Raw genomic sequence first — 27,499 nt, 5'->3', positions numbered from 1 at the left:
ACTAGTGAATGAGGTCAGCCTGAAGCACACACGTGCACTTTGGGGAAGGGCGGCACCACCATGCAGCAACGTACAATCCACTTCTGTTCTTACCTTTATTACTTTCCCTGAGCATTTGCTGCTTACATTAGAAAGGAGAAATTAACCGAGCATCTACACCAACATTCTAAAGACCAACTGGCTAAAGTTTATGAAGTTCCCCATCTTCTTACGCTTACATACACCTATTTCCAGACTGGTGATGCTCGCTGCTTACAGCAGGCTCCTTTAGATTTTATATTCACGCCACAGCAGTGTTATACTTCCTAGAGATCCCACGGCACACGCCAACGGTTCACCCTGTCATCAGGCACCCACCATGTACAGAACAGTTTATGCGACTCCTGATGGGCAGCTGAGACACACTCCTAAACATTAAAACATTCTTTTTTGACAAATATTTCAAGATTATTTTCTCCAAAAGATCACCAAGCCAAACATTTGGCCATACTTTTATTTACTACATATACGATAAACATATACAATACATGCTACCAAAAAAAACCATTTTTTAAAATTTAACTGTCAAGAAAGTGTATAGTGTTATAATACAATGGCACATGTTCATATTTTATTTCAAATTGGTTTGCTTATCACCCATTTCAAACCATTAATAGTGAAATGTTACTTGTGGAAAATGAAAATTATCTATTTGCATTATTAATAAACAATTCCAACAAATTAATAAGAATTAACCATGTCAAACATTAGTATCCAAAAATGGGCTCTTGCAGAAGTGACTATATAAAACATAGCAGCCAATTTCAGTTTACTTTGCTCTGTGACAATGTACATATGCACTTGACTAGGATGCTAGCACTTGCTATTTTTGGAAGATATTTGTAAGAAGTCCTTTGATCTCTTGAGGTCCAGTAACTGCTACACCCAGCCAAATCCAACCTGACAGTCCATGTAGTGGCTCGGAACAACTAATCACTGAGGAGTCTTTATGATTCGCATAGAGCTGAGTATCCCATTAATACCACACATAATGAAGAGACAGTACAAGGCAGCATCAAAGGCAAAATAAAATCAAATCAAATAAAACCATCAACATTCAAATCAGGTGTGACAAGGATTTCCTACAAACATTTTAGATGCCATAATTTCAGGAACAGATTTTTAATTTTTATTATTACTTTATTTTTGCTTGTTTTTGAGACAAGGTCTGACTTTGTAACTCAGACTGTCCTGGAAGTAGCTCTGTAGGCCAGGCTGGCCCTGAACTCAGATCTACCTGCCTCTGTCTCCCAAGTGCCTGGGACTAAAGCCACGTGCCACCATGCCTGGCTTAGGAAAACAGCCTTAATGTGCATCTGGGTTTCCAGAGTGACTGAAAACTGAAACAAGTAGTTAGGGGGGCGCTGTCGCACACTGCAGATCTGTCTGCTCAACACCGCCAAGCACCCAGTGCCAGCTTAGCACTGTGCCAACCTCCCAAGTCGAGTATTCATGTTTTTTATCAAGCATTTACCTTAGAGTGAGGTTAAAAAAAAAGTGTTAAGTTAGCGTCAACTCATTAAGTTTGCCTGCAGTAATGTATGCAATCCTGTGCTGACTGGTACTCCTGGGCCATGTAACAGGCTTTTGCACTCTGCTCACTCTTTGTACAAAATGTCTACACACATGTGCTAAGCAATGTGCTAGTCACTGCAATACCATGATTTGGTGTATGTTCAAAGAATGCAAATTCATTATATTAATCTATACAGGACAACTAAGAAGGTACATTATTTTTTTCTAAAATGAGGTTCAAAGCAAAGTATAAGGTGTTTCTATTGGTCACACCACACCAGAGACCAGCAAGTGCCTTTATCACCTGAAAGTTTCACGTTACAGTCTAAAGAAACCCTAACCCATCTGTGGCCTCAGAGGCCTATTCTCTGGAGCATCTGACCTCATACAAATCATTCTATACTTTAAAGGGCTTGTAAACTAAATCTGGACAAATAAAAACCCAAATGAAGGCAATTTATAATGTAATATACTTTAAGAACTATTCCGGCCATGTAAAATGATACATAAGTAACTTATGATTGGCACAGTTTTCAAAGTACTAATCCTACCCCAAATGCATAGAATTCTAACCTGCCTTTTATACAACTTGCACATGATGCAGAGGGCAGAGTTTGGCCCTTGATACCTTCTATAGGATATAAGTGATTGGTCCTTCCACTCCAAGTTAAATCTGAGAGCCCAAGCACCCCGTGAGGATGCTGGCAATCAGGAGAAATGGCCCTGCCGGATCCGTCTCATCAGCAAGGAGTCTCTTTAGCTGCAGTAGCAGTGTGAACCTATGATGCCCCTTTGGGGGAAGGCAGAGAGCTGGGAGTTTATCCACTGAGTGAGTCCAATACTGGCTTAAAGCTATGCACTGAATAAAGTGCTCTGCACATCCTGCTTCTCATCTGGAATGAAGACGTACTATCCTAAGAATCAAGCCACTTATAGGTACACAGGAGAGTAACAAGGAAAGAATCCAAGAAAAAGTATGAAGCATTGACTGGGAAGGAAGACAAATGCCTCTAGTAGTGTTCTCAGAATCCAAAGGATTTGAAATGTCAGAATGAGTCATACAATGGTCATGGTCCATAAATGCAAATGCAATCCCACTGGGTAATATTCACACAGTGCATGATTACTTCATGGGAGTGGGAGGGAACAGTCTGCTGCCATTTGATAGTATGGTTTCAGAATGAAAACAGAACCACTGAAGAAATCAGGGTAAGCAGTGTGAAACATCGTTTTCCTGCCCATCAGTTTCCACAGGTTGATCTGTACTGCCCAAGAGGAAGGAGGCAAGTAGTCACCTCTTCTCATACAGGCATGGCCACTACCACCTACAACTGCCAACTCAAAAGTTAACCATACAAGCCCTCTGGTTTCGTACCCTGAATATGGTAAATACAAGTGAGAATGGAGTAACTCAGTCTTAAGAAAGATCACAGGTAACAGAATGCTTATATAAACTAGACTGCTTTTGACACCTGTAAGAGAATTGTATAGATGGCAATTGGGGGGGAAAACGGATTGTTCCCATCTGTCAGCAAACTGTTGCGCTATACTCAGCTGAAGTCCTCATCAGGGCTCTGTTGATCCAGCAGACGGACATGTGTGAATGGGAAGTGACCGCGTTTGCCATTACACTCCCCTTCCCACTGACCACTCACATTAATCTTCGTAACCTTTACCAGCTCACCGACCTGCAGGACGAGAACAAGGAGAGCACTTTATTTCAGTTAGGAATGCAAGCTGACCATCTCCATTCTGTTAGGCATCCCCTGCCCATGTGATTGCTGTAGGGCTGATGTTATAGAAATGGCTACTCACTACCTCCCCAGCCCCACCACCGACTGGTTACGTGTGGTTAATGCAGGCAAAAGGAAGGAGTGCTGTTAGCAGTGGACAAAGACACTGAGAATATACACAGTAAAAGGGTCCTAGCTACTTCCTGCAAGCCTCAGCACGCCTAGATGAGCTAATGTCCCTTTTCTCTGTCCTCCTATCCTCAGCACCCTCATCCCATAAGATCTGGCTCAGGGAATAAAGCCTACTGCTCCCTGACATGTGTAGTGTCATGGCCTGACCCCTGCCCTAGGACAACTCTCAGGTATGCTGTGGCTGCCACTGCGTGCACAGCAGAGGGCAACCACAGCAAGTGCGCTGCACTGGGACCTTGAAAAGTGTTCCTATTGTTTCTCAGCCAAGGCCAAGTAGGAAGAGAAGGTACAGGCCAGAACACCACGTCCCCTCAGTTCCCCACAATGTCACCAGCGGACTTGCTGCTCCCTAAACTGGCACATGTTTATTACCCAACTGGGGAAAAAGGAAACAAAATCCACCAACTACTATAGCCAATACCAGTTAGTTATCACTGCTCCCACTTAGAAAATATAAACTTTGCCATGAACCTAAGGCAAGGTCAATGTATAAATGGATTCGCTGAGGCAAGCTGAACAATGATTCAAAACCCTGAAGGAACAGCATGGTGGTGCAGGGGCTGGAGGAGGAGGAAGACCAGGGCCTAAGTCACCCTCAGCTACACGGAAGATGTGAGGCAAGTCTGCTGCACTACCGGAACCCTGTCACAAAAAAGAAAACCACAGCAGAAGACTGAATAAAAAGCCAGATAATGACCACTCCTTGCTTGTCACTTGAGTTTTGCATAGAGCTGTTCATGTCTTCTGAGTATATCTTAAGGCACAATAGGTTTGTTTTTTCAATACAGGATTTCTCTGTAGCCCTGGCTGTCCAGGAACTCACCCTGTAGACCAGGCTGGCCTTAAACTCAGAGATCTACCTGCCTTTGCCTCCCCAGCTGGGATTAAAGGTGTGCGCCACCATGCAAGGCAGATGTTAGCTTCTAATTCTCCTAATAACCCTCCAGGATAAAAATGCTTTTGATTTTATAGACGAAGTGGAAAATTAGGGTAATTATGATATTCACACAGCAAATGATTTGAACTCAGAATTACCTTACACTAAAGCTTATGGTGGTATTAGATTGGGAACTTTTTGTTTGTTTGTGTTGTTGTTGTTGTTTGGAAGACAGGGTTTTTCTGTTTTGCCCTAGCTGTCCTAAAACACATTTTGTAGACCAGGGTGTCCTCAGACCCAGAGTTCTGCCTGCCTCTGCCTCCTTCCTGAATGCTGAGATTAAAGGCTTGTGCCACGCCCTCACCGCCTAGATTGGGAACTTTGAAGCTCTGTTATATAGGGCTTCATGGACTCCAAAAAACCTTCTCCAGTAGTTACTGGGCACAGGCAACTCATGTGAAGATCTGGGGTCTGATCTCACCAACAGGGAGACTCTTGCTTACTATCCTGTCTGTAATTTGCCCCCCAAAATCTGAAAACCCTGGTGGTGGTGTTTGGATAACAGAAAAACAAAACAGACCAGAAGAGAGTAATGGAAGCAAGAGTAAAATACAGAGGAGAAAAGACAGCCGCTGCACCTGTCTCTGCCGTGACAACTGGGCCACCTGTGCAGAGGCAGAAGAGGACGGCAGGCCACCACCACGTCCAGGCCTGCCCCTCCAGTCTGCTGGCACCAGGGTTCAGTTCATTGTTACCAATTATTCAATTCATCCTGACGTCCAAGGTGGCTGACTCTGACATATAGTCCTCAAGGACCCAAGACAGCAGAGTGAGATTTTCTTGCTAGTCAAAGTAATCTAAGGCTGGGGTGCAATTCCATAATATGGCAGGCACACAGCACACACAAGGCCCAAGACAACAGACACAAGGAAGCATTCTGAAGTGTTGAAAATATTTGATGCTTTGACCTGTTTGAGCATCACATTCATGTCCATGTCTGTAAATCCACTGAACTGCACTTTCACATCCTGTATGTTACCAAATGATTTTATACCTCAGTAAAAAGTGGGAGGCTATCAGTCAACATCTTACTTAGCTCTTCCTAGGTTACATCAGCCCAACTACCATCAGGCCCTTTCTGCTTTTAAGAGAATGGGGGTTCCTGTAAGGTCAGAGAGTACCAGGATAGAATTGTGTGTACCATACAGCAAACCTTTGGACAAATCAGAGCCATCTTTTCCCCATTTTTCTTTCTTCCTGTGTGTGTGTGTGTGTGTGTGTGTGTGGTGTTGCCTGATTTTTTATTTTTTTATTTTTGGTTTTTCAAGACAGGGTTTCTCTGTGTAGCCTTGGCTGTCCTGGACTCACTTTGTAGACTAGGCTGGCCTCGAACTCACAGCGATCCGCCTGCCTCTGCCTCCCAAATGCTGGGATTAAAGGCATGTGCCATCACGCCCGGCTGCTTGTCTGATTTTTGAGACAGGGTCTCCTTACTAGCCAGTTCTGGCTGGCCTCAATTTTACAGAGAGCTGCCTGCTTTTCAAACCCAAATTCTGGGATGAAAGGTGTTTGCTACTATGCCTAGCCTTGGAGCCATCTTTAAGATATACAGGTGCATACCTGTAATCCCACCTCTGGGGGGGCAGCAGTAAGGCAGGTCTGAGTCAAAGGCCTGCGCCACCATGCACAGCTAATAAATAGATCTTTAAAAAACAAAAACAAAAACAAAAAAGATATAGATTCTCCTGGTTCTATACTACAAAGGAGACTGGAGAAAACAGTATCTTACTCTTAAATACAAAATTCTTTTCTTAAACACGTACGTTCTCAGCATAGAGATCAAAATAGCAGGAGCTAAAAAGGCAAACACCAATAAAATGATTGTAATTCCCCCACCTCACTCCCACACCGAGGGTCTCTATGTAGCCTTAGTTGTCCTGGACTCTTTATAGACCACTTGCCTCTGCCTCTCTGAATGCTGGGATTATAGGCATGCATACCTCACTTGGCTAATTGTAATTTTTAAATGGACCTAAGAGGACACACAAGCAGTCAGCTGGGCTAGTAAAAACTCCCCCAAGTGGCCTTCAACTACAAATTCTTCAAAAAGACATTATTAAAATGAATAACCCATGCCAGGCATGGTGGAACATGTCTGTAATCTCAGCACTCAGGGAAGCAGAGGCAAGTGGTTCTCTGTGAGTTCAGGGCCAGCCTGGTCTAAAAAGGGAGTCCAGGATAGACAAGGCTGCACAAAGAAAACCAAAACCAAACCAAACAAACAAATTAGTAATCCTTTGTGCCTCGTGGGGTCAAGGCTAAGAGAACTGACCGACTTAGAGAGCTGGGCTGCCACTGAAGCCACACGAGACAGGATTCCCAACAGTTCTTGCTGTTTCAGAAAGCCAGGATTATGCTTAGACAACTTTTCACTAAACCATGGTTTTAAAGCCAAACAAAATACTTAGAACTTCCTTGACTTTGGCTTTCTGATGGTCATGCAGCCAAGGTTGAACTGGTGCACCTTGCAAATGTGGGGATTATAAGCATGCAGGACCACATTCAGCCTCGTACTATTTTATTGTCTGTTTGTTTGTGACAGGGTCTTACTATGTAGCCCTGGCTGGCTGGTCTGGAGCTTACTACGTAAGATAAGTCTAGCCTCCAACTCATAGAAAGCCTCTGCTCCCCCCAAGTGCTGGGATAGAGCCAGAGAACATAAATCTGCCCCAGAAGTGCTACAACGTTTTCCTGTCTCTGTCTCTGGCTCAGATTTATTTTTTATGTAGATGAGTGCTCTCTCTCCATGTATGCCTGCATGCCAGAAGAGGCTATCAGATACCAGAATAGATGGTTGTGGAGCACCATGTGATTGCTGAGAATTGAACACAGGACATCTGGGAGAGCAGGCAATGCTCTTAACAGCTCAGCCATCTCTCCAGTCCTGTTTTTCTTGAGGCAAACTTACCTCTTGGAGGGCCTGGTGCTTGCTATATTGTCCAGGCTAAATCTGCAATTATCTCCTCTATCTGCCTGCCTGTTAGACTGATGGGTATATACCACAAGCCATAGTAAAATGTTACGATCCTCCCCTGTATCCTATACCACCTCACTGCAGCCCACCCCACGACAAGGGTTCTCTGTGAGGTCCTGGCTGTCCTGAAACTGGCTCTATGTGCCTCCTGCCTTTGCTTCCCAAGTCTTAGAACCAGGGATTAAAGGTGCGCACCACCACGCCCAGCCTTATTTTTATGTGCACTGATGCTTTGCCTGCATGTATGTCTCTGTGAGGGTGTTGGATAGCCTAGGACTAGAGTTACAGACAATTTGTGAGCTGCCATGTAGGTGCCATCTCCCAACTCATTTCAATGGGGTGGGGCGGGGAGGAACTGAGACTCTGGCTGTCCTGGAGCTCGCTCTGTAGACCAGGCTGCCTCAAATTCAGAGATCTGCCTGCCTTTGCCTCCTAAGAACTGGGATTAAAAGCGTGTGCCACCACTGCCAGGTTTATCATTTTAAAATTTCTTTTTCTTTGCTTTTTGTTTGTTTGTTTGTTTGTTTGGTTGGTTGGTTTTTTTTGAGACAGGATTTCTCTGTGTAATAGAGCCCTTGGCTGTCCTGGACTCCCTTAGCGGTGGGATTAAAGATGTGTGTACCACATCGCCTGGTGTCATTTTTAAGTTTTATTTATTATTAGTACTAGTACTACTACTATTGGTTTTTCAAGACAGGGTTTCTCTGTGTAGCCTTGGCTGTCCTGGACTCCCTTTGTAGACCAAGCTGGCCTCAAACTCACAGTGATCCGCCTGCCTCTACCTACCTGAGTGCTGGGATTAAAGGCGTGCACCACCATGGCTGGCCATTTCAAATTTTAAATGAGCATAAATAGAAAAAAAATAAGAACCAGTTGGGGTATATGGTGCAATACATATAATCTGAGAATTCCAGAAGTTGAGCCAGGAGACTCAAGACCAGCCTGGGCTACAATTAGATCCTGTTCTGAACATTAACTATAAAAACAAACAAGAAATAAAGAAAAAAGAGCTTAACACATATTATCTTTTTGTTTTTTTAATTTTTGGTTTTTTGAGACAGGGTTTCTCTGTGTAGCCTTGGCCGTCCTGGACTCGCTTTGTAGACCAGGCTGGCCTCGAACTCACAGCGACCCACCTGCCTCTGCCTCTAGAGTGCTGGGATTAAAAGCATGCGCCACCACACCCAGTTTCCAAACAGTTAACATAACAAAGGCAAACAAGATTTCAAGAGTTGTCTGGGGGGTGGGGAAATTAAAGAAATGATAACAATCTAAGGCAGAAGCAAGCAAACTACTGCTTCTGAGTCAAACCCAGCCTGCTGTTTTGTTCGTCAGTGTGTGCCTATGTGCTGCTGCTGAGGCTGGAGGAGCACTCTGTGGAGTCAGCATCTCCTTCCCCCTCTGCAGAGTTTGAGGGCCACGTGGTCTATTCACAGACACTAACCTGTCACAGTAAGGCAGCTAAAACCAAGACAACCAGTGAAGCCTAGTATGTCCCAATACAGCTAGCTCTACTAGTGAGCTAGCAAGAGAACTTGCTTCAAAAATCTTAAGACTTGCAGGGCGTGGTGGCGCAGGCCTTAGTCCCAGCATTCAGGAGGCAGAGGCAGGTGGATCTCTGTGAGTTCGAGGCCAGCCTGGTCTACAAAGCAAGTCTAGGCCAACCAAGGCTGCACAGAGAAACAGTATTATGACACTTAAAGCCCTCAAATTGTGCAGTGTCAGAGGCATGGCACAACTCACACAAGAGTGCCACGAAGGATTTTAAGATGTTGCGAGCCGGGCGTAGGGGAGCACACCTTTAATTTCAGCACTGGGGAGGCAGAGGCAGGCGGATCATTGTGAGTTTGAGGCGATCCAGGTCTACAAACTGAGTCCAGGACACCCAAGGCTATACAGAGAAACTCTACCTCGAAAAACCAAAACCAAACCAAACCAAACCAAAAAAGATATTGACGGAAACACAGGAGTACTGAGTTAGTAGGCTAAAGAAAGGTCATAGTTTTGATATTAGGTCACACTATAGATATTGAAAAATGTCATGTTTCTAATATTGGGTTGTGGACGTTTGTTGTCCTGCCCCGACCCCCTAGTCAGGGTCTCTCTGTGTCCTGGACTCCCTTTATAGACCAGGCTGGCCATCACGCCTGGCTTGTGACTGTGGAAGTTTGTAGTGATAAAATAAATCACTTGGGAGACAGATGCAGGAAGATCAGGATCAAGGCCATCTTCAACTTCACAAGGAAATGGAGAATACAATGGGCTCCATAAGACCCGGTCTCAAAAACACCAAGGTCTGGACCGGTGGCTCAATGGGTAGAGGCACTTGTCACCAAGCCAATGAGCGTAGTAGTCCTTGAAACCACACGGTTGAAGAGAACTGACTCACACAAATTATCCTCTGGATCTCCACATGTAAAGTCATTACATGTATGTTCCCAAGAATAAATACACAAATGTAATGTTTTGTTTTGTTTTTCCAGACAGGGTTTCTCTGTGTAGCCTTGACTGTCGTGGACTCGCTTTGTAGACCAGGCTGGCCTCAAACTCACAGCGATCCGCCTGCTTCTGCCTCCCAAGTGCTGAGATTACACAAATGTGATCTTAAAAAGATTAAGGGTGGGCATGGTAGCGCATGCCTTTAATCCCAGCACTGAGGAGGCAGAGGCAGGTGGATCACTGTGAGTTCAAGGCCAGCCTGGTCTACAAAGTGAGTCCAGAACAGCTAAGGCTACATAGAGAATCCATGTCTCAAAAACAAAAACAAAAACAAATTAGAAGCTGGAGAGATGGCTCAGCAACCATGTGGTGGCTCACGATCATCTATAGTTTAATGTGATCTGGTACTCTCTTCTGGAATCTAGGCATACATGCAGGCAGAATACTGTATAAATAACAAATAAATTAATCATGAAAAAAAAACTAGGGGCTGGAGAGATGGCTCAGTGGTGAAGAACAGTGTCTGCTCCATGGTGGCTCACAACCATCTGTAATAGCGTCTGATGCCCTGTTCTGGTATGCATGAAGACAGTGTATTCATATATATATATATAAAATCTTTTTTGAGACACGGTTCTCTTTTACACAGAGCCCTGGCTATCTTGGACTTTCTTTGTAGGCCAGGCTGGCCTCGAACTCACAGAGATCTGCCTGCCTCTGCCTCCTCAGGGCTGGGATAAAGGTATGTGCCACCACACTCGACTATAAAATAAATCTTTAGAAAGCAACAACAAGCAAACAAACAATAAACAAATAAGCAAAAGTAGGCAATAGGATGTGAATATGAGCACAGTTAATAAACATCATAAAGAAACCAGCTATAGCCGGGCGTGGTGGTGCATGTCTTTAATCCCAGCGCTTGGGAGGCAGAGGCAGGTGGATCTTTGTGAGTTCCAGGCCAGCCTGGTCTACAAAGGGAATCTGGGATAGCCAAGGCTACAGAGAGAAACCCTGTCTCAAAAATCAAGAAAAAAAAAATAAAAAAACAAAACAAAAACCAGTTATAAACCAGGGTGTGGTGGTGCACACCTTTAATCCCAGCACTTGGGAGGTAGAGGCAGATGGATCTCTGTGAGTTCGAGGCCAGCCTGGGCTACAGAATGAGTTCCACGACAGCCAGAGCTGTTATGGAGAGATCCTGTTTAAAAAAAAAAAGACACCTATTATTTTTTTTGATTACTGAAAACAAACAAACAGAGAGTAAGTAACTCACAAATACAAATACAAAGTGAGAAATGAGAGTGGCAGTGCTCAACATGAGCTCAAGGTATGACAAACTGCGCTGTCTAACAGAGGAACACATCTCAGTAGGTAAGTTACTACAGCTATTCAAAGCTAAGCTGAAAATGTTTTCTTTTAATTACATTTATTGTTTTTAAAAACAGCCATCAAGTTATTAGAATACAAGTACTTAAGACTGAATCCAAGCATAGTGATAGAGGTTTGTAATCTCAGCACTTGCATGCTGAGGCTGCGCATATACCTCAGTGGTCATCCCCTGCCTAGATCCTAGTTAACAAGAAACAACAAGAAAAAAAGAACTAGTTCGAGGCCAGCCTGGTCTACAAAGTGAGTCTAGGACAGCCAAGGCTACACAGAGAAACCCTGTCTCGAACAACCAAAAAAAGAAAAGAAACCAAACAACAACAAAAAGTATTTGAGAGGCTATGGCTATGGCAGGAAGACACCATTCAAGAACAGCCTAGGCTTTACTGATGTCAAGACCAGGCTACACTACATTAAAATCCCATCTCAAAGCTGGGCAGGTGGCACACGCCTTTAATCCGAGCACTCGGGAGGCAGAGACAGGTGGATCGCTGTGAGTTCGAGGCCAGCCTGGACTATAAAGCGAGTCCAGGACAGCCAAGGCTACACAGAGAAACCCTGTCTCGAAAAATGAAAAAAAAAAACAAAACAAAAAGGCAGTGCACAGCTGACATAGTGCCCTCCTCTCCTGGTGTGCAGGCCTATCCCAGGAACACTGCTTTACTGGCCAGTCCCTTGCTGATAAAACCGGTAGTCAGTGTCCAGCGCCCACACACAATGTCTACAGCCCTGTGTTAGAAAGGAGCACCATCCCCTCAACCCACATGAGCCTGAAAACTTGCTTTCCTCATCTGCTATGCAGTGTGACGTAGGCAACACACATTCCATCTCTCAAGGCCAAGAAATGACACTTTAAAGTTAGGACATAATCTCAAAAAATACAGTTTCAGCAGGGCTGTGATGGTTCAGGCCTGTAATCCTAACAGTTGGGGCTTCTGCAGGAGTGTCAAGAATTTGAGGCCAGCCAGCTACATAGTCAGCTCTAGGCCAGACTGGGCTAGAATGAATGTCCATAGCAACAGAACAAACAGAACACTTTAAAAATATAGTTTTAAGCTGGGTATGGTGGCATATGTCTTTATTCCGAGCACTCTCTCTGTGAGCACAAGACCAGCCTGGTCTACATAGTGAGCTCAGGACAGCGAGAGCTACATAGTGAGATCCCATCTAAACAAACAAACTAACTAACTAAACAACTACATAATACAGTTTTCAGTCAAACGTAGGAAACTCAATTGACTCAACTAGACCAAAAATGAGTAGAAAATTTTGGGGGCTGGTGAGATGGCTCAGTGGTTTGCTCCTCCTCCTCTTTTATTTTTTTTTGGTTTTTCGAGCTGCTTTGAGATAGCGATCCTCCTGCCTCTGCCTCCCCAGTGCTGGGATTAAAGGCTTGGCTACCACACCTGGCACCACTTGCTCTTCTAAAGTACCAGGGGTTGCGTGCTGGCACCCACAAGGCAACCTGTTGCTCCAGGTCTAGGGCATCTAGTGCCCATTTCTGGCCACTGTGGGCATGCAGCACATAGACATATATGCAGGGAAATACTCATCACATACAATAAAAATAAAAACTTTTAAAATTCAAATACAGCCAGGTGTGGTGGCACACATCTTTAATCCCAGAACTTGGGAGGCAGAGGCAGGTGAACTGATGTGAGTTCCAGGCCAGCCTGGTCTACAAAGTGAGTCCAGGACAGAGAAACTGTGTTTAAAAACAAAAAACAACAACAACAAAAAACCCAAACCATTAACATCAATCTGGTTCACATAAATATTAGCTCATCTATGGATTAACATGCCCAGGCAGCTCCAACTCCTTACTGTAGGAACACAACCCAAAGGAAAGAGAGGAGGCAGATCACAGGCGCACAGCGGCCTTCTCTGCTATGTGTCCACACAGGCCATGCTCACAAGAACTGGCTACCCTCTCTACTCCAGTCCGTCTACTGGCAGGCTCTGACACACGGCCGAGCAGGCCACCTCTACACTAGCTTTTGTCCCAAATCACTTACTCTTCATAACACAGAAAATGAGGGAGGAAAAATAAGCAAGAGGATGAGCTGTGAGTGCTAAGAGGAACAAATGTAATGATGCCACAACAAAGTGGGCTATGACAAATGACTAGAGGTAAAAAGAATCCTCATGCACAACTGACTTCTGCCTTGTCAAACACACTAAGATGCAAACATCCTCTTAGTTATGGCTCAATTCACATCTGTATGCTACTTGTCTGTTCGTCCATCCGTCTCTCCCTCTGTGTGTGCGCGCGCGCGCGCGTGTGTGTGTGTGTGTGTGTGTGTGTGTGTCTAACACTACGGACTAAACCTGGTGAAAGCTAGCATTCAGCTTTTCCAGATTCATGGCAAACATAATTAATAGTAAGGAATTCACTATCTGCTAAAATAAATGCAGTTTTTGAATAAACATGGTGGTATGTACAATCTTTTCATCCCAGCACTCAGAAGCAGAAGCAGGCAGATCACTGTGAGCTAGAGGTCAGCCTCATCTACAGAGTGAGTTTCAAGATATGCAGGGCTACAGACACCCAAACTCAAAAACAAAAGAAAACAAAAAACAGAAGAAAAAAAAACCCCCCACTTAAGTATACTGCTACAAAGCACTTATTACACTCTAGTCTGTGTGAACCCATCTTGTTTTACACAGTGACGAACAGCAAGAAAGAAGTTAGGATAGAGATGAAAAAAGTTATTCAGGTTAATTCCTAATTAGGTGGTTATTAGTCAAAGTAGGTTTAGTAGATCAATCAAAACATTCAGTTATACAGTTTAAAATTACTTATTGCAAAATAGGTTTTCTCTAAGAAAGAGAAAACCCCACATAAATGCCAAAATCAGTACTTAATGGTTTGACATCTACAACATCACAAAGCTGCTGCTGCATCAGCATTCCTACAAAGCTGTAAGAGGTCTGAAAGGGAGACCCTGGAGCAGGTCTCGTCTTTCTACAGTTTGCACATTATGTACCTCCAAAGCCAAGGCTGTCTTGTCGTAGGCATTAGGGACTCGCTTCTGGATAACCCTGGCATAAATGGGCCCATTCTGGAGGTTAGGGAGCGGAGTGTTGACGCTGGGTTGGGCATAGGGCCCAGGCTCCGGCCCACCCAGTGGCTGTGGGTGGGAACCCTCCTGGTTACCTCCAATCAGAGCCGATACTGAGGCGGAGGCAGGTCTATACTTCTCCACGTAGGGGACAGGGATCATCCCCCTCTTCCCTTCGCTGTCCTCTGCATTCCACCACTGCTCTTCAGGCTTATCCCGGATTCTCAGGATGTCTCCTTTCTTAAAGGGAAGATCTTCTTCATCGTTCCCATTAAAGTCAAAGAGGGCGCGCACATACTCGGCCTCTTCCTGCCTGAGAATCACTCCACTACCCTGCCTTGATCTGGAAACTGGTTCTATCAACGTTGTAGTGTCCAAATAGTGTATTTTGTAGAATTCCAGTAAAGCAGGCAATGAATCAAATTCTTGATCTCCTATTCGGAGCCTGGAGGGACTCACTCCTAGAAAAAACAGAGCAAAGTGTCATTTGAAGGTACACTATACTGGAGAGGATGCAGATTTTATGCATTTCTTATACAATGTTTGACCAGCAAAAAAAGTACACTGAAAAAAAAAAAAACAAAACAAACGAACAAGACTAAAGCCCTCTTTGTTCACAGCCTAAACGGGTATCACCCTGTAGCAGGAATGTCCTCCTCCACAGGCCCGAGGTTCCATTCTCAGCACCCACATGGCGGCTCACAGTGGCTCTAACTGCAGTCCCAGGGATCTGTGCGCATTCTCAGTTCCTTGGGCACTTGACCCACACGATGCACAGACAGTCATGTAGACACAACATTCATACACACAGAATAAATGCGCATCCTCTGGGAAGAAGGTTATGCAGACAGTACACTGCCTCGATTCCCCCATTGTTCTGCTGCTACCCCATAAAGTAACTGAATACATTCTGCAGCCTGAGGAAATGCAGCAAGCTCTGCCCCGTCCCTCCCTCTGGCTATTATGAAACAAGGTCTGGGTGGCCTCCGCTGGCCTGGAACCCACTGTGTAGACCAGGCTCACACAGATCACAGACATCCACCTGTTGCTGCCACTCGAGTGCTGGGATTAAAGACATGTGCGCCTGGCCTCAAGTTTTTTTCCCCCCTCTTCTCCAAGTTAAGGTTTCTCTGTGTAGCTCTTGCTGTCCTGGTACTCACTCTGTAGACCTGGCTGGCTTTGAACTCACAGAGATCCGTCTGACTCTGCCTCCTAAGTGCAAGCTCTCCTTTTTTAATAGGTCCCTGAAACTGCTTCAGGAAGAGATGAAAAAAGCTTGAAAGCTACTGTAAGCTCACACACTACCATCACTACAATGTACAATTCCTAAGAGGTCATCCGATTCCCTGGGATTTGAAGTACAGATGGGTTTGTGTGCTGCCATGTGGGTGCAAGGAACTGAACCCAGGTTCTCTGCAAAAGCAGCAAGTACTCCCATTGAGAGCCATTTCCTCAGACCCAAAGACTTAATTACTTTTATGAATGTGTGTGTGGAGGTACGTGCATATTTGTGCATGTGTCTACAGAGTTCAGAAGAGGGAGTTGGCTACCCTGTGGTTGGAGTCATAGGTGTGAACTGCCTGACAAAAGTGTTGGCAACTGAGAGAGACCTCAGTAAGAGCAACATGGAGCTAGGCGTGGTGGCACACGCCTGTCATCCCAGCACTTGGGAGGCAGAGGCTGTGCATTTAAGACCAGCCGGGTCTACAAACAGAGTCCAGGGCAGCCAAGGCTACACAGAGAAACCCTGTCTTGAAACCCCACCCCCCAAAAAAGCAGCATGTGCTCTCAATCTCCAGCTGAAGACTATCCTTATTAAAATTTTTATGTGCATGTACATATTCCTGAGTGTATGCATATGTACCATGTGTGTACAGGTCAGAGAGGTATTGGATACCCTGGAACTGGAATTACAGGTGGTGCTGGGAAGCAGAGCCCAGTCTTCTGCCAGAGCAGTAAGGGCTCTTAACCCTGAGCCATCTCTCCAGCTCCAGTGTTCTTTTCATTTATTTATTGGCTATTTTTTCTGACAGGGTTTCTGTGTAGCCTTGGCTACCCTAGACTCATTTTGTAGACTAGCCGGCCTCAAACTCACAGATTTGTCTGCCTCTGCCTCCTGAAGTGTTGGGATTAAAGGGATGCGCCACCACACACAGCTCTTACATTTATTTTTAAAGTTCTTTATTATTATGTATACAGTGCTCTGCCTGCAGGTCAGATGAGGGCATCAGATTACATTATAGACAGTTGTGAGCCACCATGTATGTGGAGCTGGGAATTGAACTCAGGACCTCTGGAAGAGCAGTCAGTGTTCTTAACCACTGATCTATCTCTCCAGCCCCTACATTTATTTTTAAAATATTATTTGAGACCAGGTCTATGTAGCCCTGGCTGGCCTGAAAGTCACTATGTAGACCAGGCTGACTTTAAAGTCACAAAGAAGCCGGGCGTGGTGGCGCACGCCTTTAATCCCAGTCCTCGGGAGGCAGAGGCGGGCGGATCGCTAGGCCAGCCTGGTCTACAAAGTGAGTCCAGGACAGCCAAGGCTAACACAGAGAGACCCTGTCTCGAAAAAGAAAAAATAAAAATAAAGTCACAAAGACTCAGTTTCTCCCACGCCAGTCCTGGGAATGAAGTTATGTGCCAAGCCTAGACTTATAAAAAAATTTTTTTACATATACCAAGCCTAGACTATTTGTGTTTACTATTATTTGTATGAGTGTAGAAGTCAGAGGGCAACTCACAGAAGTTGATTTCCTTCTCCTATCTCACTGAGGCAATGTTTCTGTTATTTTTGCTGTGCCTCATACCCCAGGCTGACTCCTGAAATCCCAGGAGTTTCTATCTCTGCCTCCATGTCACTTAGGAGTACTAGGATTACAGGTGTGAGCTACTGCACCCAGCTTTGTTACGTGGGTTTCAGGGCTTTAATTCCAGTCACCAGGCTTGTCTGGCAAGCGCTTTTACCCACTGAGCCATCTAACTGGCTTAAACCTTTTCTGAAATTACATTTAATGTAAGGTCTGTGTTACTGCCTGTGTTACTAAGAGGACAATTTTATGGCGGCGCACGCCTTTAATCCCAGCACTTGGGAGGCAGAGGCAGGTGGATTGCTGTGAGTTCGATGCCAGCCTGGTCTACAAAGTGAGTCCAGGACAGTCAAGGCTACACAGAGAAACCCTGTCTCAAAAAAAACAAAAACAAAGCACCAAAAAAAAAAAAAAAAAAAAAAAAAAAAACAACAACAACAACAAAACCAACCCCCAACTATCATGTAGTTCCCAGGGATTGAACTCAGGGCATCAGGCTTGGTGGAAGAGCATTTATTGTGGGCTGGAGAGATGGCTCAGAGGTTAAGAGTACTGGCTGTTCTTCTAAAGGTTCTGAGTTCAATTCCCATCAACCATATGGTAGTTCATAACCATCTATAACGAGACCTGGTGCCCTTTTCTAGTATGCAGGTGTACATGCAGGCAGACTTTTTAAAAAAGAGCATTTATTTATCAGTTGAGTCATTTCATCAGCTCCATACATGTGTGCACGTGCATGTGTGAGAGAATACAAATATGTTATACCACCTATGTGCAGCGCTCCCAGAGGCCAGGTCACTAGATCTGGAGTTACAGGTGGTTCTAAGCCCTCTTAAGGCGGCTGCTGGAATAGAACCCAGATCTAGAAGAGCAGGAAGCAATCTTAACTGCCAAGTCATGTCTCTGGCCCCTACGTTATTCTTTGTTCCCTGTGTACCCTTGGCTGTCCTGGACTCTGTAGACTAAGCTGGCCTCAAACTCACAAACACTGCCTCTGCCCCAGTGTTTGGATTAAAAGGTGTGGGCCACCACGCCCTGCTCACTGATTATTCTTTTTTTTTTTCTTTTAGTTTTTCGAGACAGGGTTTCTCTGTGTAGCCTTGGCTGTCTTGGACTCACTCTGTAGGCCTCAAACTCACAGAGATCCACCTGCCTCTGCCTCCCAGAGCGCTGGGATTACAAGCGTGCGCCACCATAGCTCTGCTTCATTGATTATTCTTAATCAACATAAATAAATGTTTAACTCTGAAACTAGGAAAGTGGTCAAATGAAATTCTAGTCCCAGCTTTACACAATTTACAAAGAGAAAAAGGTGTGAACCCTGTGGTGAGCAAGAAACAAAGCAGCATGTCTTCACGAGGCTTTTATTGCAATGGGTGGTGCATTCTTTTAAAAACCAGCAGTAGCAACAAAACAAAACCAGCAACAATAGTAAAGTGCCCTGAGGTACAGCAAATGACAAGGCAAGGGCAGCTCTAAGAGGCAGAAACATCTCAAAGCACCTGGACTCTAAGAAAGGTGACATTTCTCCACTCTCCTTCAGCTGCTGTGGCTATTACAATACGAAGGGCAAGTGGGATGTGCTGTATGAGGCCAGGGGCTGCTGCAGCCAACCCCCTTGGAAAGGTAAGTGCCAGATCTGGTGGCACCTGCCTTTAATCCTAGCACTGGGTAGGCAGAGGCAGGCGGATTATCTGTGAGTTCAAGGCTAGCCTGGTCTACACAGAGAAACCCTGTCTCAAAAAAAAAAGTAAGCGCAACAAAAAATTTTATTATTTATTTATTTTAATTAAAAAATTTTTTTTTCATTCAGGGTTTTGTTGTGTAGCCCTCGGTGTTCTGGAACTCACTGTGAACCAGGCTCGCCTCAAACTAGGAGATTCACATGTCTGCCTCCTGAGGGCTGGGATTAAAGGAGCACCAGCACTGCCCAGCACAGCAGAAACTTAAAGCTAAAGTTAACCTAGAGACTCAGTTTCAGAAGCTCCTCTAGCACACAAGGAAGACACGGTTCGAGGAGCCTGCTCAGCAGCTAAGCATTCTTGCTGCTCTTGCAGAGGGGTTGGGCTCCCAGCAACTGTGGCTCTAGTTTCAGAAGATCCAACGCCCTCTTCCGGCCTCCAGGAGCACCAGGCACAAAAGTGGTGCAGATACACACATACAGGCAAAGCACATCTTTTTGGTTTTTTGTTTGTTTAAATGCCAAAGATAATTTTAACTCTTCTTGTTCCAGTGCTGCTAAAGCTGCATGGCATAAACCAGGCTCACTGGCCTTTTTCTCGTGCCTAGGCAATCCCAGCCAACAAAACACAAGCAAAGCATTAAACAAAGCCTTTGACACATTTTTCCTGCAAATCACTCTTCGTCAGTGCTGACACTGCAATAACGGAGGGATGCCGGTTTGACCCTGTGGGCAGTCAGATATATGGAGCAGGCAAACTTCACTGACTCAACTCCAGAAGGGAAGAAAGGGAAAAGAATGTACGTAAGTCACAGATAAGCCCAGACCTCACCACAGCTGCACACTTGGATCCCTTCTCCCTCCCTCCTAACCACAAACAGCCAAAGGCAGGAAACAGAAGGGAAGGAAAGGAAGGAGATACTTGCTCAGCCTAGAGGACAGATGAATGACAGAATTCACTGCTGTCTGGGACGTGGAAAACCTCACACCCTCTACATCAAACCTGGGCAAGACTCAGAATGTGCAGCTTGGATATTAGGATAGAACCTAGGTCCTCACACAGGGTAGGCAAGTTTGAGACAAGGTCTTATACAGTTGCCCAGTCCTCAACTTCTGATCCTCCTGCCTCAGCCTACCCAAGGAGCTTGAATTAGAGGCCTACATTGTTAGACCTGGCTTGAGAGTGCAGTTATAAATTAACATATTGAAAAATAAATATTAGCCGGGTGTGGTGGTAAGAACTTAGGAGGCAAGAACAGAAAGATTGTCCGAATTTCCTGGCCACCCTGGTCTACAAATTGAGTTCTAGGCCATCCAAAGCTATACAGTAAGACAAGAAACTAAATAAAGTTAAGTAAATAAATACATAAGCAGACAGTTGGGTTTTTTGTTTTGTTTTGTTTGGTCGGTGCTTCTCTGCATCTGCAAAACCAATGCTAAGCTCTTCAGGTCTCAGGAAACATCAGTTTTTACAATGTTATTCCCCAAAGAATTTATCACCTGAGGGCTCTATGCTAAAACAGGTCCGGTTATTTCTGGCCAGATCACCAACAACTATTCTACCATCAATCTTTCCAAAATCTCACAGCACTTCCTCTCTCTCACTACCAACCCTTCCTTCCTACGGCATTTACAGAAGTTGTTTAAATAAAAGCCCACTACTTGTCCAACACAAAGGACTAAAGGCTGCTGTCTTTCCATCTAAGAAAGGATTCTGAGGACCAAGGAAGCATGGTGTGGTAACGCAACCTATAATCCTGGTGTTCGGGAGAAGTGAGAGAGTTTCAGTTCAAGACCATCTTTGGCTACAAAAGGGAATTCCAGGCCAGCCTGGGCTACATGAGACCATTTCAAAAAACATATCAAATATTAACAATAAACAAGTGAATAAAGACTATGCAAACAAAAATCTTTAAAAAAAAAAAAAAAGCAGAGCATGGTGGCGCACACCTTTAATCCCAGCACTCAGGAGGCAGAGGCAGGTGGATCACTGTGAGTTCGAGGCCAGCCTGGTCTACAGAGTGAGTCTAGGACAGTCAAGACTACAGAGAAACCCTGTCTGGAGAAACAAACAAACAAACAAAAAATCCCAAAAGAACAAAACAGTGGCTATTGGCATGGTACTTTGTAGAGCCATGTTTGATGGAAAGTCAGATCCTCACTCAGTGGCTGTAATAAGCTGTTACCTAGTTTCCTCTCTGTGCCTCCGTCTCTAACAGTTTCTAAAGTGGCTGATGAAGAGAAAGACCAGCCTGAAGTGAGACCCCTCTCCAGAAAGCTAAAACAACAAAAATCTACTTAAAAAAATAACAACAAGCCGGCGGTGGTGGCGCACACCTTCAATCCCAGCACTCAGGGAGGCAGAGGCAGGTGGATTGCTGTAAATTCGAGGCCAGCCTGGTCTACAAAGCGAGTCCAGGACAGCCAAGGCCAACACAGAGAGACCCTGTCTTGAAAAACAAAAATAAATACAAAACAAACAAACAACAGAACAGCCAGTGAAATGGCAGCAGGTGAAGGAGCTTGCCATACAAGCCCAGAGACCTGAGTTTGATCCCTGAAACCCACATAAGCATGGAAGAAGAAAACTAGATCCCACTAATCTCTACACTTCAGCACACACACCCATAATAACAGTACAAGTTTACAGTAAGAAAGTTGTATTTAAAAGTAGCTGGGGGGCAGCAAGATGGTTGAAAAGTAAAAGTACCTGCCACCAAGCCTGACAACCAGAAGTCTGATCCCCAGAATTGACGTGGTAGAACAGATTCCCACTGGGTTTTCTCATCCCCATATGTGCCGGCACTAATGCACCCCACATGCACACAAAATAAATCAATGTACAAGAAGTGGCTGGTGTACCATAGATACTCAACAAGACAAACATTCCACTCTACCCTCCCCTCAAGCCCTCTCTTAAGAAATGCTCAGGTTCAGGCTGGGGAGAGCTTGATGCACAGGCTCGAGGATCTGAGTAGATTCCCAGCACAGCATCCACAATGAAAAGCCAAGCGTGGCCACAAGCTTCTGCAAACCCAACACTGACAGGCTAACACTGAAGGATACCAGACGGCTAATGGCCAGTCAGCCTAGTCATCTGCTGAGATCCAGGTAGAACAAGAAATCCTTCCTCAAAAAAAATAAAAAGGCAGGCTGGGCGTAGTAGCACACGCATTTAATCCCAGCACTTGAGAGGCAGAAGCAGGCAGATCACTAAGAGTTCAAGGCTAGCCTGGTCTACAAAGAGAGTCCAGGACAGCCAAGACTTCAGAGAAACCCTGTTTCAGAAAACAAAAAAACAAAAAGATTAATATTTATAACCTGGTCATTTACTCAAACAGCCTCCCCCCTCCCCCCCCCCCAAGTATAACAGTTATAGCAGCTCTGGCTGTCCTAGAACTTGCTCTGTAGATCCACCTGTCTCTGCCTCCCAAGTGCTGGGATTAAAGGTGTGCACTCAGCTGGTATTGCTATTTTTCAACTTTCTCAAGTGAAGAAACTGAAGCAAAGAAAAAATAAATAACAAAAAACAAAACAAAACAAAACAAAAGACCCAAAGTTGTACAATTAAGTAGCAGATAGGGTGTGGTGGTGCATGTCTTTAATGCCAGCACTCTCTGTGAGTTCAAGGCCAGCCTGGTCGACAAAATGAGTCCGGGAAAGCCAAGGCTACACAGAGAAACCCTGTGGCAGATAGGGCTGGAGAGATGGATTAGTGGTTAGGAGCAAGTGGCTGCTCTTCTAGAAGAATGGGTTCAATTCCCAGCACCTACTTGACAGCTCACAACTGTCTGTTAAGTCCAGTTCCAGGGATCCAACACTCTGGCACAGAATACACTCAGGCAAAACACCAAAGCAAATGAAATAAAAATAATTTAAAGGAGCTGGGAGTGGTGGCGCACACACACCTTTAATCCCAGAGATAGGTGGCTCTCTGGATTTGAGGCCAGCCTGAGCTACATTAATCTCTAGGCCAGCCAAAACTACATAGTGAGACCCTATCTTTAAATTATACATATGTATACAGAGAGAGAGAGGGGGAGAGAGAGAGACAGAGACATAGAGAGACAGAGACAGAGAGACAGACAGACAGACAGACAGACAGACAGACAGACAGACAGACACACACACACACACACACACACACACACACACACACTTTATTCAAGTTTGGTTTCTTGATCTCCAATTCACTCAAAGCCAGGAATGATCCGGCTTCCTGCCTCCACCTCCTACATGTTGGGATTACAGGCCTGATCTGTGTGATGCTGGGGATTGAAACCAGGGCCTTCACTCTTGCTAGAATGGAGAGCCTATCAACTGAGACCCACTACCAGCTTCCCACTCAGCCCAGGACTCTATCAGTCACAGTTCAGTCTTTTATTATCTTAAGCAGAAGAAACCATGGATCCAAGTCTTCCCAGAAGGCTCACCTTGAAGCCCAGCCTTACAGAGTGGAACAAACTTTCCCCTATGGCTTGGGCACAGCCACGCTCCCAGGCCAGAGCAGCACAGGAGATCATCTATGGGAGCTAAAGACCTATGGTAAGTTCAAATGGGGTCATTACTTGGGCCTGGTGGCTCATGCCTGTAATCCCCACAACACAGAGGCAGAAGCAGGAGGATCTTTTAAGTTAGCCTGGTTGACACAGTGAGTCCCATGTCAGGGTTACCAGAAGTCTCAAATAAAAAAGGTTGTTGGGCTAAGGTGACAACCCCCGGCCTGCCTTACCCACATGCTCTTTAGTGTGCAAACACAAGCACATGGTGTGGGCATGAATGATGTGGGCATGTGGAGGCCAGGACAAGCCTCAGAAGCTAGTTCTCTTATTCTACCCCAGGATCCAAGAATCAAACTTAAGATCCCCAGGCCTGCAAGGCAGGTTTTTACCCAGAGAGCCATGCTGCTTGTTCTTATATTTATTTATTTAAAATTCTGAGCCAAGTACCCTAGTGCACACCTTAAATCTCAGCACTCAGGAGGTAGAGGCAGGTAGATTTTTCTGGGTTCAAAGCCAGAATTGTTATACAGAATTGTAGGCTAGCTAGGGCTATTTGAGAGCTTGTCTTAAATCAAACAAACAAACAAAAAATGGAGTTTCCTATATGCACTGCAGGGATCCCAAAGCAAATAAACAAAGACTATCAAAACTAAAGAGTAAGGAGTTAGTTCTCAGGTCGCCCTGCCCAGTTCAAATTCCGGTTTAGTCACATACTAAACTCCGGTTTTGTTACATACTAAACTCTGGTTTAGTCACATACTAAATGTCGCAAGTAACTGGACCTCTAGTTCCTCAGATATGAAAATATCTGAGTAAATGGAGACTGCAGTACCTCACTCCCTGGATTGCTGTGGAGAGTAAATGACAGAAGGCACACAAAGTAGACAGCAATGCATCTGGCATATGATAATCAGTCAGTAAGTGCCAGCTATTAATATTATATATGCCCCTCTAAAACTCAGGTGATTTCTGTGTGGCTTCCAAAGAAAAGCTGCTTAATGGGGAGAAGAACACAGACTAAGTAGCCATTATAAAGGAGAGACAGCCAGCCAGCTGACTGCCCTACAGAGAACATGGGTATATGACAGAACAAACTGCCACAACGCCAAGGAACTTTCCACACCTCACCCCCAAACTGGCAATCTTGTCTCCTAGGCCAACCACCTGTCTTGAGAAGGTGGAGCTACTGATATACAAAGCCACAACACCCAGGTATAAAGAAACATCAAACTAACAAGCCTGCCTGCTGCTAGTCCCACACTTTCTAACAAAAACCCTCAGGAGGAAGCTGAGGACTGAATCCCTCGCCTCCAGCTACAGGGAGTAAAACCTGGGCTCTCCAAATACCAGGCAAATAACCTTCCACTGAACTATATCCCCAGTCCCATCCTGTAGCACAGCTCTTTATTTTGAGGCATAGTCTGGCTAAGTTTTCCAGGATGGCCTGGAACTTGTAAAATCTTCATGACTCACCTACCTAGGTGCTGAGATTAGAAGCATGAACTATGAAATTTGGCTGAGGATTTAATTTCAATGATAACATAGCATCCTACTACTGCACCTAGCACAAAACAATAAATTATCTTACAGATGGTACAAAAACACAATTTATCTTGTGTAGGGCAAATATACTGCATTAATAGTCCTATCTTACTTATATTATGAAACCAACAAGACCTAGAAGATCTAAATTTGTAAACTACAAACACGTCAATACTCAAGTTTTCCCCTTACCTTCTGTGCTAACAAAAAGGACGGTCTGTCCTACCTCCTTATTTCTGGCCAAAGTGAATAAATCTAACTTAGGACTATCCTAAAAGGGCAGGTTTGTTAAAGGGCTAGCCAAAGAGTCTTCATTCACGAGCCTGGCTTAGCTCTTGGAGGAAAAGGCTTGCACTTCAAACATGCAGAAAGCAAGAAGCTGGTGCTGTTACACAAATAGATGCCAGCAATCTCAGAATCACTTTGCATCTCACAACCTTCAAGAGCTAGGTGCATGGATTTACCTAACACTGCCAAGACAACTCACTAGCACGAGTAAGACAGTTACATCTGACAACTCACTAGCATAGGTAAGACAGTTACATACAACTCAACGGTCCTTGACAAGGTAGCCCCAGTTGGATAATTTTTCTTGGTGTATCTTCCGCCCAAGTCTGTTCCCAAATCCTGGAAGACTTTGACCACAGCCCCTAGTTACTGGGCAAGAAAAGTTCCAGAAGTGCATGACTGACACTGTGTAAGCCCACGGAGAACGTAACTCCATTCACTTCCAGAGTTGTTCTCACTGGCTTATGCCTGCTTTATTTTCTGAAGGGGAGAGAAAAAAAAAATCTTCCTCCACTAATCACTTTGAAACTAGAAACTCTAGTTGCAGCAGGCAGCCTTTTGGACACTTAAAACCTCTTGGGACACAATTTGTCATCTAGGCTTCGATTACGCCGGGCTAGTCACAGAAAGCTTTTTTTTTTTTTCTATTACCAAGTCACTAAGTTCACCACCTTCGTATTCCACAAGGGAAGAGCACGGTAAGAAAGATTTTGGAAAAATGCCCAAGAAAGGAAAAAGCTGACCGGCTTCCTGAGGGTGTCTCCATCCCTCCCAGCCAGCCAGTACGTGGTGACTTCCTACCGAAGGCCACCAGGGGAGTATGGCCAAACCCGGGCTCTAACACCGCAGGAAACGTTTCTAGCCTGAAAGCCACTTGTAGGATTAGCAGATCCATGCTGGGCACCTCTGCCAAATAATGTCCCCCGCAATATCCCCATTAACTCTTTGTCCCCAAGTTGCCTTGCCTGGCCCTGCCCTGCCCTTGGGCCTGACCCTGGAGCCCAGCCCCACCCCGGGGCCGCAGCAGTTCCCCTTCCCCGGCTCCCAAGGCACACCCAGAGGCCACGGTGAGCGGCTCGTCCTCCACCACAATCCCGCGCGTCCGTGGGAACCAGCTTGCGCTGAAGGCATCTCCCCCTCCAGGGTCACTCCAGCCCTCTCTGCCCACGTCCTCCAGCAGCCGACCAGAGTTCCACGGCCCTCACCCCCGCCCGGGGCCTCCCGCCCGTCTGTCCCTCACCCGGCGGAGGCTGAGCGGGCGACGGAGGCACTGGAGGGCGCGGGCCGCTGCTGTTGATGATGTAGTGGGAGACGCGCGAGTTTTCGGAGACGCTGAGCACATAGTCCCCGGGGCTGGTACTCGAGTCCCGCACCAGGAACACCCCGTGCCGCTGGCCCTGCAATAGCGCCACCGCCTCCTGCCGGCTCAAGCGGCCCCAGTACCAGCTACTCCGCTCCTCCGAGTCGAAGTTGCCCGCCATGGCCGCCTCCGCGCCTTCACGCTGGGCCGCCGCCGCCGCCACGCGCGCCCCTCCAGCCCTGGCGCCCGCCGCCCAGCGGACCGGCTCCGGTGTCAGCCTCCCAGCAGCGCCCGAAATGGCGGCGGCGGCCGCGGGCCTTCCCCACCGGAAATGACGCGCTCTCTACCCGAGGGAGGCTGCCGGGAAGGGGACCGCCGCCCGCCATTGGGAGAAGGGAAACGGAGTCCTTAGGGCCCGCAATGCGCATGCGGCTTCTGGGCGTCGCCTCTCGATCGGCCCAAGGATAGGGAGGCGGAGTCTAGGACTAAGAGGCGGAGCCTCAATCTACCAGGCTGACTGGTTTGACAGATGGGTCGGGGAGATCTTTCGCCCAGGACCAGCAGGTAGCAACTCCAGTAAGAGGACTGGAGTAGAAAAGATGATGAGGTCCCAGGAGTATTAGTCTCCCTCAAAGCGTCCAGACAAGCTGATCTTTTTCTGGTGTTTTCTTCTGTTTCCCCCGAGGCTAACTGAAGTTCTTGTTATTCAGTAATACCCATAGGCATAGCATTTGCCTTGCAGGTGCAAGTGGTGATCCAAACTGAGCCTTCACAGACCAGTGGGAGGAACCAGGAAACAATTCGTTACAAAGAAACACAAAATGCTGCGGTGGGAAACGGGGATGCAAAGAAATCAAATAAGCAGTCTGTAGAGAGATCCAAGGACTAGGTAAAGTGACTCAGGACTGCAATCCCAATACATGAGAAGCTGAGACAGGAGGATCACCGCGAGTCTGAGGCCCTGTATAACAACAAAAAGGGGCCCACAGATGAGGTGGTGCGGGATGAATGGTGGGGTGGTGAGTGGCGAGTGGGAAAGGGTACGCAGGCAAAGAAAGCAAAATGCCCAGCCAGGCAAAAGAATGGCATCCTCCCTACT

At 45.8% G+C, this 27,499-nt stretch overlaps 1 protein-coding gene across 2 annotated transcripts; it reads right to left on the bottom strand.

Annotated features, from left to right (window-relative positions):
• Positions 1–475: 475 nt before the first annotated feature.
• Positions 476–26,748, bottom strand: CRK (CRK proto-oncogene, adaptor protein). Of its 2 annotated transcripts, none has more exons than XM_084802840.1 (3): positions 26,341–26,747; positions 14,203–14,738; positions 476–3,242 (listed from the first exon to the last, which is right to left on the bottom strand). In XM_084802840.1, exons 1-3 carry the CDS (start codon positions 26,579–26,581, stop codon positions 3,105–3,107), a joined length of 915 nt encoding a protein of 304 aa, XP_084658966.1. In that variant the 5' UTR covers positions 26,582–26,747; the 3' UTR covers positions 476–3,104. The 2 variants fall into 2 exon arrangements, with proteins under 2 accessions (XP_084658966.1, XP_084658967.1); XM_084802841.1 differs by having other exon boundaries at positions 3,103–3,242; positions 14,373–14,738; positions 26,341–26,748.
• Positions 26,749–27,499: the final 751 nt, after the last annotated feature.

This window comes from Acomys minous (genome assembly GCF_964271855.1).
Source record: "Acomys minous genome assembly, chromosome: 12".
NCBI lineage: Eukaryota > Metazoa > Chordata > Mammalia > Rodentia > Muridae > Acomys > Acomys minous.
Note: the sequence above shows the minus strand (reverse complement) of the source record. Positions and strands in the feature narration are given on the sequence as shown.

Excerpts from the sequence above, each read along its gene's own strand:
- CRK (XM_084802840.1), bottom strand. The coding sequence starts at position 26,581 with ATGGCGGGCAACTTCGACTCGGAGGAGCGGAGTAGCTGGTACTGGGGC. Across the intron at positions 14,739-26,340 it reads GCCCGCTCAGCCTCCGCCGG|GAGTGAGTCCCTCCAGGCTC; the intron begins GTGAGGGACAGA and ends TGTTTTTTCTAG. Across the intron at positions 3,243-14,202 it reads AGACAGCCTTGGCTTTGGAG|GTCGGTGAGCTGGTAAAGGT; the intron begins GTACATAATGTG and ends CTCGTCCTGCAG.